This window comes from Oryctolagus cuniculus, chromosome 1 (genome assembly GCF_051225735.1).
Source record: "Oryctolagus cuniculus isolate XC-2025 breed Fujian yellow rabbit chromosome 1, ASM5122573v1, whole genome shotgun sequence".
Lineage (NCBI taxonomy): Eukaryota > Metazoa > Chordata > Mammalia > Lagomorpha > Leporidae > Oryctolagus > Oryctolagus cuniculus.
This window is the reverse complement of record NC_142867.1, coordinates 57,767,979-57,780,064: the sequence shown is the minus strand read 5'-3', so window position 1 is coordinate 57,780,064 and position 12,086 is coordinate 57,767,979. Positions and strand designations below refer to the sequence as shown.

Below are 12,086 nucleotides of genomic sequence, written 5' to 3'. Positions count from 1 at the left end.
AATTTTGGTGCAAAAAATTTTAAATGCATGCATACATGGGGTCTTCAAAAAGTTCATAAAACATACATTGACTAGATTTCAAATTTTTTGCACCAATATAAACTCACCTTTTAATTTCATTTTCCATGAACATATATCATTACATACATTTTATCTTGAAGCCTCCAGGTTCACAAATGATCCAGTGTTCTTCCAGGTAGGAATACACTAAGCTTAAATGGTGTTGAAACACAGGAAAGTGTGGAAGTTTAAATGTACAACAACAGTGACAGCTAGCAGGAGGGATACACTTGGGTGTGAGCCAAGGTAAGAAAATGGCAGAAGGCAAATTAGACCCACGGAAAGACACAATGAGCCATCAATCTGACAATCATGTAGGGATTTTATGCATGGTAAAATACTATACAAATAGTAATAATAATAATAAACAAACCAAGAACAACCTGGAGAATTTTTATAGGTTTTCTGTCAAAACCAACAAGCCAACACAATGGTCAATGGTATGTAAAGTGAAAAAGATTCAGATGAGAAAAATGAGATGATAACTTTGTGCTCCATCCTAAAAGGGTGAAAGTTGAGTGTACATAACAAATACCATCAGCAGAAACGTGAGCCGCGGGCACAAAGCAAGCATGGGCTTGTCCATACACTCTCTAATATAGAACTATGGCTCTGTAGAGGTTTTTTTCTTTTTAAAATGTACACAAAGGGAACAAATTTCATGTATTTTCATATGCACAGTGTTAAGAGCATAATGTGACTTCACACCCTACTCCCCTCTCCTCCCTCACTCAACAGAACATGGCAAGCCTCTGAAATTACTGCTTCAATAGGTGATCTGGCAGAAAACTACAAGAACATGCCTAAAAGCTGAGTTCAATTCTTCATAGCCCATCCTCCACATGTCAGTCATTATCATTACCGCCAGCCTCAGCAGCTGAGGGCAAACCTGTAGCCAACAACTAGACTGCCCAGTGACTACATTAATCACAGAGGTAGTCTATTTTCAAACTCCCAACTTTGTATTTTTCTACCTTATTACTGAACGAATAAAATAACATAATTACAGTATACTTCTCAGACTGCAGGTCAACTGTGTACATAAGGATAATAATCTAAATCTTTTAATAGTTACATTTTCACTGGTTTTCTTTATACTTTATCAAAAATCGAACTCATGAATATCTTCTGGATAAGTCAAAGCTTGATAAAGACTTTTCATAATGATGACGATGATGATAACGATGACAACTTTCCCAGGGGAAAAAGTTTGGCTTTTTTTCTAGTAGTCTATCAAATTACACTGGAAAACAGAGCTTTCAATTTACCAATAGATTCCTGTTAGGAAATCAGAATTTATCAAAATGTTCTGCTAATTCTTGTTTTAATACTTTTTATTTCTCCAGCTCATTCTGACCCTCTTCACTCTCATCATACTCATCTTGCCATTGTTTAGTTTTAAAATGCAATAAAAAAGCCATCAAAAACAAAAAAGCCAGAAAAATGGCCTTATGGACAATTACTATCTAGTACAAGTCCAGGCCAGCAGCCCAGCTCATTGAGCCTGTTATCAATCAGTGATATGCGCATCCACCAATTTCTTAGCTGCCCCTGAACTGCCAGATGAGGCTGCAACCATAGCTTAAGGGCTACATTTTAAAAACTCAGCTTTCTTCTGTCCTTTGCAATTTTATTTACACAAAAATGTATCTAATGGTTGGTCAATCAGTAGCATACAAAATTTTATGACAGCAATTTAAGGCACATCCAGAAAAGGGAATCCAGGGCATGAAAAATACCTCTTCAAGCCCTCCTATTATCTTCTATTGCACTTAGAGGAATCAAAACAGCAGAGGGTAGTAACTATAAGGAGTGTTTGTTAATTTCACTCTCAGAAAGTACTGTTATCATTGTCTAATTATGGAAATAAATCAGAAGTATCTGATAAACAAGACAACAGTACCTCTGGAGAAGAAATGTTTGTACTTGTGGTGAAGGAAACATCTATATTCTACATCTATATCTATATATCTATGCCATCACTGGGCTCACACACACTAATAGGTACTGATTAGTTAAGCAGGTGTCTACAGTAAAGAAAAGATTCCATGAGGATGATAGGCAGCCACACTCTAAAGCAGAAAATTAATTCTATCTTAAAGAAAAAGATTTTCAAGAAATGTAATACACTCACTTTTCTTAACACCAAATCCAAAATGAGAGGCTAAATACACCATATGAATTGTGTAATATTATGTTTGACTTGTGTTGTCTTGAAAGTTTTAGGAGTAAAACAGACTAATTTAAAAGTTATATTTAAGGCCGGCGCAGTGGCTCACTAGGCTAATCCTCCGCCTGTGGCGCCTGCACCCCGGGTTCTAGTCCCGGTTGGGGCACCGGTTCTGTCCTGGTTGCTCCTCTTCCAGTCCAGCTCTCTGCTGTGGCCCGGGAAGGCAGTGGAGGATGGCCCAAGTGCTTGGGCCCTGCACCCACATGGGAGACCAGGAGGGAGCACCTGGCTCCTGGCTTCGGATCAGCGCAGTGCGCCGGCCGTAGCAGCCGTTTGGGAGGTGAACCAACGGAAAAGGAAGACCTGTCTCTCTCTCTCTCTAACTCTGCCAGTCAAAAAATAAAAAGTTATATTTAAAGACCAAGGCTCAGATTTTTTACATTATGATTCAAATTGACACAAAACAATGATCAAAAATTTTGTGAATACTTTTATGTTTTAAACAATCTAAGCAATGATGTGTGTTAACCAGCTGAGTTACAGCAACAATCACATCATGCAATTTCTACTGAGTATTCCATTTCACAGAGCTGTGAAAACTTAGCTTCTGTGATGTTGATACTTAGAAACGATCTGGAAGAGGTACTACATACTGAAATCCTCAATATGACCATAAAACTAATGTAGCATCGACACAAAAATGCTCATCTTCACCAAGAGGCAGAACAATGGCCACTAACTTTTCAGAACACCTCTTAGACAATTCACTTAATTCAATTTAACAAACATATTGAGCACTGAATATGTGCCTACTATTGCATCACATACCAGAGATGGAAAGATGCAAAGATGAATAATATAAGATCTCTGTCCTTCATGGAATTTAGGGCAAGGAAAACTATACTCTCTCTCTCTCTCTCTCTCTCTATGTATATATATATATATACACACACACACATATATACACATATGTCTATAAATTTAGTCTTAAAAGCTTATCGCTCACACAACAAAAAGCATTAATTCTATCAAATTTACATATATGCAAACCTTCCTATTTTAACTATTCATATTTTTTCTTTCTTTCAATGTTCCTGTCTTGCATGTATTTTGGTATACGGGCTTAAATCCTCTATTTAATGTGAGGAAGAAACACTTGCATGGTAAATGCAGTAACTCTGCCTGTGTAGGGTAGGAGTTAGGAAACAGAATGTGAAGCCAGGAGGGGACTTGTAGAAGAGAACACACGCGTCCCAGGGGTGTGCGCTGCTGGCTGAGCAATGCACCAGAGCACAGGACAGGTGCTCGGGAAGCCACAGCCACTGAAGACTGGAAAGGCACTGGAGTCAGGCCGTGAAAGATGTGCTGAGCCACGCCAAGGCAGGCTGCTCTGGTATTTTTCTGTAACCAGGAATAACTATCAGAGGTCTTTAATGAGGAACATAGTATGGCCAGATTTGTTACTCAGAAAGACAACTCTGACAGCAGCGTGAAAGGGGAACTTGGGGAGGGCGACCAGAGGCAGGAACAACAGTGAGAGTGACCTAGGAATATTCTAGAAAGGAGAAATGACACAAGTGAAGAGAAATCACAGAATAAGTAAGACACTTGAAAGAAAAAATGAACAGGACATGGGGTTCGACTGAACCTTGAGTGGCAGGGAAGGAGAATAACAGTGACTAAGGTTTTCCTCAGCATTAAAAGAACTGGAAACTACAGAACTCCCCTTAGATTCTCAATGTGCCCACTTCCCATGTATGGCCTGTCCACGCTGCCAGCTCTAGTGCCAGGGTGCAGCACCTCCCTATAACTGATGGGCTACAAGGGGATCTCCTGAGAAAACACAAGGAGGCCTTTAGTTTGTAGCAAGGGCTCAGGAAGAGGCTAAGGACAATTTTTCACTTTCTGCAGATCATACAGTGTACTGTTGCATTTACAGATCAATGAAAAGCGAAGCTGAAGGTTATACACTTACAGTATTTAAAAAATCTAAAGGATGTCCCTGACAACTACTTCCCAACTGGTTTTTAAATCACTTTCTAAAAAACATGTATTGCTTAGTTCTAATCTGAGATCTATAACCCTACTTTCAGAGACCATCCATTCATTTTAAACTGCACATTTAGCAGGCTACTTACAAAATGTACATTATGACACCTATGCTCCAAATGTCACACTGCTGGCTATAGTCGTGGGCATTGATAACTTCAGGGGCTGCCAAACAAGTAGAAATAAAATAATATTAATAATATAATAAATGACTTTTAAATGCTTAAACACAAAGCATAAAAAATGTGCTGATTTGTTGTAATTTATTCCCCACAGGGGAAAAAAGAACCAACAGCAGATGTTAAATGAATAATGTACCGGCCTTAACAATTGATGTCATGTATCCTCTCTTCTATCATTTAGCTCCTAATGGAATGATGGCATAAATTATATAACTAAATGCACTACTCCTTATTCTTTTGAAATTGTTAAAAAAGATTTTGCAAAGATTATGTAGTTACAGTAGAAGACAACAATATCTTAGTCCTTTCTGAAAAACAGAGCTGAATACATGACTTAAGTAGAAGTAATTTAAAAGCAAGCCCTATGTGTAGAAATCGGGATTCAGAGAAAAACTAAGATAAATGATTATAAATCATTTTAGCAAAGGAACAATAATAATAATAACATAACACTACTCTGATGAGATAGTATGAATTACTTCCCACATTTTCTGAATGAGAAAAACCAAGACAAAGAGAAAGCTCCTATAAGACTGGATCAAAAAGCCAACAGACCCAGCCTAAGAGCTGAGATCCAGGTATTCCTGACTCCCCAGCTCCGTGCTCCCTGCATTACAGAAGTGCTCCCAACAGAGTTCCCTTAAACAATAACTCAAATTAGAACCATTTTTTTTTCAACTCTAAGGTGGCACATTTTTTAGTTATTATATATATATATATATTTTTTTTTGACAGGCAGAGTGGATAGTGAGAGAGAGAGACAGAAAGGTCTTCCTTTTTGCCGTTGGTTCACCCTCCAATGGCCGCCACGGCCGGCGCACTGTGGCCGGCGCATTGCACTGATCCAAAGCCAGGAGCCAGGTGCTTATCCTGGTCTCCCATGGGGTGCAGGGCCCAAGCACTTGGGCCAACCTCCACTGCACTCCTGGGCCACAGCAGAGAGCTGGCCTGGAAGAGGGGCAACCGGGACAGAATCCGGTGCCCCGACCAGGACTAGAACCCGGTGTGCCAGCGCCGCAGGTGGGGGATTAGCCTAGTGAGCCGCAGCACCGGCTAATGAAAGCTTTTTTTTAAAGTTATATGATACTGTAAGAACATATCATATCTCTACAGCTACGATCAGATATCTTTGTTGAAAGATAAAAGTTACAAACATAAAAAGATTTGTATATGTTTCAATAGAACTTTAAAATATTCATACAGCATTTTGCATAAATTAGATTAGGAATAGATGAGACATTTGATCCCCTGTGCCCGTGAGAAACTAAGGTTCAGATACATGACTGAAGACTCGCAGCCAGAGTGCCTCCTCTACACAATGGGCAGCTCCAGGTCTTTATTTTAGAACACAGTTTCAATATCCCCCCTCACACCTTACACACAACTACACACGCGCACACACACATCGTTTATAATAACTAGTCACAGAAAATGGATTTTATTTCCTCTTTCCCCCTCTGCCTATTGTTAAAGGTACAGCAACCAAAAGAGGTCAAAAGGTAAACAGAATAAAGAAAATGAGAAAAGGTTAACCTATCATTAACAAACTGAGTCCTTTGTCTCCAAATGATTGAAAAGTTGCTAATTAATATTTCCCTTTAAGCAACTATTCGTATTCTTTAACTCTACTTAAAGTCTTCAGCTACTAAATCATTAAAGTTTACGTTATTCTAAGGCAACGCCTCCGTGGCAGGGTCTAATTCTCTGACTAGACTGAATGAAGGATCTCCATACTGGTGCATCACACAGCAGGGGCAAGGAATTCCTACTTTTCCCTCTTTCAGAATCTTCTTAATTATCAGGAGCATCTCTACTTGTACTGTCATTCCAGCCCTCATAAGGAGGCAGAAGCCAGAATAACTGTGCCAAGGAGCCATTTAGGAAGTCAGCAAAGCTCCACAAACCATCTGTCTTCTCTCTTGTTCTCTCACTTGTTATCAGTGTAGACAACTAATAAGCAGGCATAAAACTCAGGGTGCTTGGATATATTTTCCCTATGTAACTACAGACCAGATGTCTTTTGCCAACAGAGGAGTATGAACAGAATCTAAAGCAGCCTTTTCCCAAATAAGACAAAACAATTTCAGCACTTTATGCATCAAGCAGGCAAAAAAAAAAAATACTTCTCAGCAATAAAAATGAATAAACTACATATACAACAACGTGGACAAGTCTCAAATTCATCATGTGAAACAGAAGACAGACACAAAAGACAGACAGACCATTCAGATGATATAAACTTTTAGACATGCAAAACTGAAGTGTGGTGACAGAAATTATCAGTGGTTTGGTTTAAGTGAGGGATTGATTTGAAAGGGACTCTAAGGAACTTTCTGGGGTGATAGTAATGTTTGCTATCTCCACTGGGGTGGTGATTACACAGGTGTAATCTGTCAAAACTCACATAACTTTACATGTAAAATGTATATACTTCATGGTATGTAAATTATAGTTCTATAAAATATTTTTTAACAAGTCTACTTGAGGGGCTGGCACCATGGCACAGTAGGTTAATCCTCCGCCTGCAGCGCCAGCATCCCATTTGGGCACTAGTTCTAGTCCCGGCTGCTCCTCTTCCAATCCAGCTCTGCTGTGGCCTGGGAAAACAGTAGAAGATGGCCCAAGTGCTTGGGCCCCTGCACCTGCAAGGAACACCTGGCTCCTGGCCTCAGATCGGTGCAGCTCCAGCCATTGCGGCCATTTGGGGAGGGAACCAGCAGATGGAAGACCTCTCTCTCTGTCTTTCCCTCTCACTATCTGTAACTCTACCTCTCAAATAAATAAATAAAAACCTTCTAAAAATCTACTTGAAATACAAAAAGAAACTAAGTATCATCTTAGTGGATAAATTTCATAACTCTTTTTTAGAGATCAAGAGAAGCAGTAAGCAAAAATAATATGGAAAATCTGAACCACACAGGTTTCATATTTGATTTAATAAGCACACACAGAGAAATATGTATGCTCAAGAAACCAGGAACATACACTTTTCAAATATCCAATGCAACATTTGCAAGAATTGATCATGTGTTCATCACAAATGAAATTCCTAAAAGTTTTAAACTTTTATGACATACTCACCCATTATGATGAAGAAAACAAGACAGAAATCCCAAACGGCTAGAAAGACTAACCCACCTTTACATGAGCACCAGACATATTCCAACCACCTGGGTAAAGTCTTAAATCTACTTTTAAATAATACTTTGATTAAAGAATAAGACTAAAACTAAAATCATAGTGTATTAAGAGATGGATCACAACCAGAACACTGTATGACAAAGGAAATACTCAAAGTACTCACAGGAAAACACACAGCCTTAAATGCATTTAAGATATGACTGGAGACAAACAAGAATTTAAAGTAGAAAGTTAAAAAAATAATTTAAAAGGAAGTGGAAAAAAAGAAATTCAGAAACAGAAAAGTAGAAATTGATAGGGAAAGAATCAACATAAGACATGAGCTAGTTCTTGAAAAGCCCAATATTATTCTAACTGCTAACAAACTCCATCAAGAAAAACAATAATGTTCTTACAGCAAAGGCCTAAAATTGGGTACTAAGTACCAGGCATCATGTCAATGCCCTTTCTATTTTCTTATCTAATTCTCATATCAATCTGATAAGAAAGACATCATTATTCTCTAAATACTTCCTATCCCCCCTCCTTTTTAATTTTCCATGCTTAGCACTCTCTCTAACACACCATGCACTTTCCTGTTTGTTACATTAAGGCAAACCATGTTTATGTTTTTTCTGCTGTTGTATTCCCAATTCCTATCTGATACAAAGTAAGCCTTCAAAAAATTTTTGGCATAAATCGCAATCAAACAGATGTATAAATTGTGACGAAAGCAGATAGCAAGTGTAGAACTGTAATCCTAAGTTAGGTGACTTCAGGGGTTATACTGTTAATTTCATATCATATCATCTTTTTGAGAAAATCAGGGATTAATAGGGGGATATAACCACAGAATTAATTATAAGTGAATACAAAAAACCAAATCTCAGCAAGATGGAAAATTTTCTAGAAAAGTATAAATTATCACAATGATTCAAGATATAGAAAATGTGAATAACCTATTATAAATTGAAAATACAATAGAAACTGTACTCCCCAAATAGTATCAGGACCAAACAATTTTAAGAGGAAATTCCAAACCATTAATAGATAATGTCTATTATTCAAAACGTTCATGAACATATAAAAAGTGAAAATTGTTTGTTTTTTAAATGAGGCTACCATAACTGTAACATCAAAAAAGACACAGGCAGCACAAAAAACAGAAATAAGCTGCAATCAAATTTCTCAATAAAGTAAACAGACTGAATAAAGATGCATATGAAACCAAGTGGGATTAAAATCCACAGGTTCAAGGAAAGTTTGACATTTACTTTAGTAATATAATCATTTCATTAATAAACTTAAAGAAAAAATATGATCATCTCAATAAGCAAAAATTTGAGTAGACATTTCAATAGAAAAAATACACAAATGACAAGTACAAGAACAGGTACTCCACATTTTTTTAAGATTTATTTATTTATTTGAGAGGCAGAACTACAGACAGAGAGGGGGACACAGAGAGGGATAGGTCTTCCATCCACTGGTTCATTCCCTAAATGGCCACAATGGAGAGAGCTAGGCTGATCTGAAGCCAGGAACTTTTTCGGGGTCTCCCATGTGAATTCAGAGGCCCAAGAACTTGGACCATCTTCCACTGCTTTCTCAGGCCATTAGCAGAGAGCTGGATGGGGAGTGAAACAGCTGGGACCAGAACCAGTGCCCATATGGGATGCCAGTGCCACTAGTTGAGGTTTAACCTACTATGCCACTGTGCCGGACCCAACATCTTTAAAATAAATAAGGAAATGCAAACTGAAAACCACGAGAGACCAACCCATGTTCATTACAGTGATGATAACTGAAAAGAGTGCTATCCAGAGCTGTCGAGGGTGTGGAGAAACTATGACCCCATACACTGCTGGTGAGGAGGTAAGAGTCACTTTGGCAAACAGTTGGTAGTACCTTAAAAAGCTAAACATATATGTAATGTAAGACCCAGCAATTTCATTGTTAACATATGACCCAAATGTATAAGAAAAATTAAACCACATTTCCTCATAAAGGCTTGTGCATGCATGTTCATAGCAACATTATTCATAATAGCCCCAAACTAGAAACAATCCACATGTGCATTGGCTAAGCAGTGGAGAGACTGAAGGTGGCATATCCATTCAATAGCTACTCAGTAACATAAGGGAACAGAGGCCAGGATTTTGGTAAATGTTTCCATAAGTTGTTGATATATGACAGTTCAAAATTGCTTGCTAAGCTTCTACTAGAAATTACTTTACTGGGGGTAAGAAATAATACTTAGTCAATATATGGAAATTAAAATTTAATTAACCCAGCATCAGTGGGTTAAGCGGCAGTCTGTGATGCAGACATCCTATTGTCTGTGGTGGCTATTTGAGTCCCTGCTGCACCACTTCTGATCCAGTTTCCTGCTAAGATGCCTGAGACTGCAGCAAAAGAAGGCCCAAGTGCAGGGACTCCTGCTATCCATGTGGGAGACCTAGATGGAGCCCCAGGCCCAACCCTGACCACCATGGCCATTTGGGGAGTGAACCAGCAAATCTAACATCTTTTTGTCTCTCTTTCTATCTCTCTGTAGCTCTACCTTTCAAATAAATGAAACTAGAATTTGGTCCATTAACAAAAAGAAGAAGAAGATGCCAAAAAAATAACAAAAATTCCAAAAATCTTTGAAGGTACAAACTATGAGAAAAACGCTAGAACAAATGAAATTATTTGACCAAAGAAGAGAAAAATTAGCTCAATCAAGGGTCATTAATTCATCATAGCAAAATCAAATCGTTGAGGTTGTAATCTGTATTAATTGTTCTACTACTTAAAAAACCATTCTCAGATATCTAACTTACCCATGTAGATTGGAGTCCCACATGTGGTCTGCATCATGGCTTCACTCCTGCCTTGCTTCTTCACTGCCAAGCCAAAATCAGTCACCTGGGAGAAGAAATTCAGTCACTGGTTTTCCTGTGCCACAGCCCACTCATTCTGAAGAGGGGACTTTAACCACATTGTAATTGCATTTAACTTCAGGGCTCCTGGTGGGCACAGGAGGAACTTACTTGTATGCTAATAAGGACCTTACTCCCCATCCCCACCCCACCCCCACCCCCAACAACCTCCGTGTGGAGGGGAAACCTGGTGAAGAGAAGCTTGGTTTCTCAAATCTTGAGAGAAAACCCATGATGCTGATTATTCCTGCTTTTCTCTAATTAAATTCACCAGTTCAAAACAGGAAGTTGCATCTTGAAAGAAGGCATTTAACTTTTCCAGATAACAAAGTTGCTTTTAAAAAACTTCTTTCACTATAAAATACATTCTGGCCTTACCATACTTATCTTTTTTTTTTTTTTTTTCCTGAAACTCAAGTTATGTTCCAGTTTAAAGCACTATTATAAATGCAAATAATTATCCTTATCAGCACTCACTGACACTCTCCTTTTTACAATTATTCATAATTGGTAAACATCTTTTCCATACTATTTCCTTTGTGTTTCAAGAGTATACTAATTAAAACAATTACTACACTATTAAGAACTATGCAAAGCAAATTAACAGGAAAAACCAGCAAAAGCACAGTGTAGCTGCTTGTGTAACTGCTGTCTTCCTGCTCAGTTCTAAACCTTGGTCACTAAACATGTGCTTATTAAATATTCATCATGTGCCCTTTGTTGCGTTTCCCAAGTTGAAACACTCTTGAGCTAAAAGCAGAAAAACAGGCACATTTATTGATCATACAACCAAATAAAGGGGCTTGGTCCACACACACTGAATACAAAGTTTCCAGTGTTTACAGAGTAAGAAAATGTTCCTATTAATATTTTTCTAGGTAGGTGAATCAATTTCTCCAGTTTTCCCAAACATCTCGCTTAGAGCCCTATGACATGGAATTTTCCCTACAGAAAATCTACACAAATATCAAATATTTTTAGTTTTATATTTAAGTTAGTTCTTTGTGGAACATCTATCCCCTCATTCAACAAATATTAACTGGACACATTCTAGGCTTCAGACACTATTCCAGGAACCAACAGTGCTCTCAAAGAGTTCACAATGAGACTATTTAAGAACATTCACTTGTGTAAACCAACAATTCTGTCAAACCTATTTATAATACAGGGGGATTTAATTCCTGCAACAGAGTGAGTTATTCTCAAACAACACTTTATTCCTAAATTAACACATTCATATATTTTGAAAGCAACTACTATTAAAGTGATAATAAACAATGTATCCCAGCATGTATTCAATATTAAAAAAAACTTCAAGAATAAATACCAGGCATATTAATTGTGCTTAGGACATAAATATTAACACTCGGGAAAATCTTCAATGAGAAATAAAATCTTTAGAATTAATTTAGTGTCAAAAGACAGTGAAGGTGTGTTTTTCTCTAAATCTGTAGTGCATTTACATTAAATTGCCAGGCATAATTCTGAAATTAATTAGACTTCAGAGCATCTGTTTGCTTGCTATTAAATAATGATTTGGAACTATCCAAATGAATACATACTTAAAAAAACACATTCATT

At 37.7% G+C, this 12,086-nt stretch overlaps 1 protein-coding gene across 17 annotated transcripts in view; it reads right to left on the bottom strand.

Moving 5' to 3' along the window:
• STK33 (serine/threonine kinase 33) overlaps positions 1–12,086 on the bottom strand; it is a 181,974-nt gene that overhangs the window by 37,791 nt on the left and 132,097 nt on the right. For 16 of the 17 annotated variants that reach the window (XM_089329213.1, XM_070073880.2, XM_002708793.6 and 13 more), the window contains 2 exons: positions 10,407–10,491; positions 4,369–4,444 (listed from right to left, as the gene is read on the bottom strand). In XM_089329213.1, coding sequence (XP_089185339.1) covers positions 4,369–4,444; positions 10,407–10,491 — 161 coding nt within the window. The remainder of the gene's footprint in view (positions 1–4,368; positions 4,445–10,406; positions 10,492–12,086) is intronic. The other variant, XR_016231565.1, reaches the window with a different exon arrangement.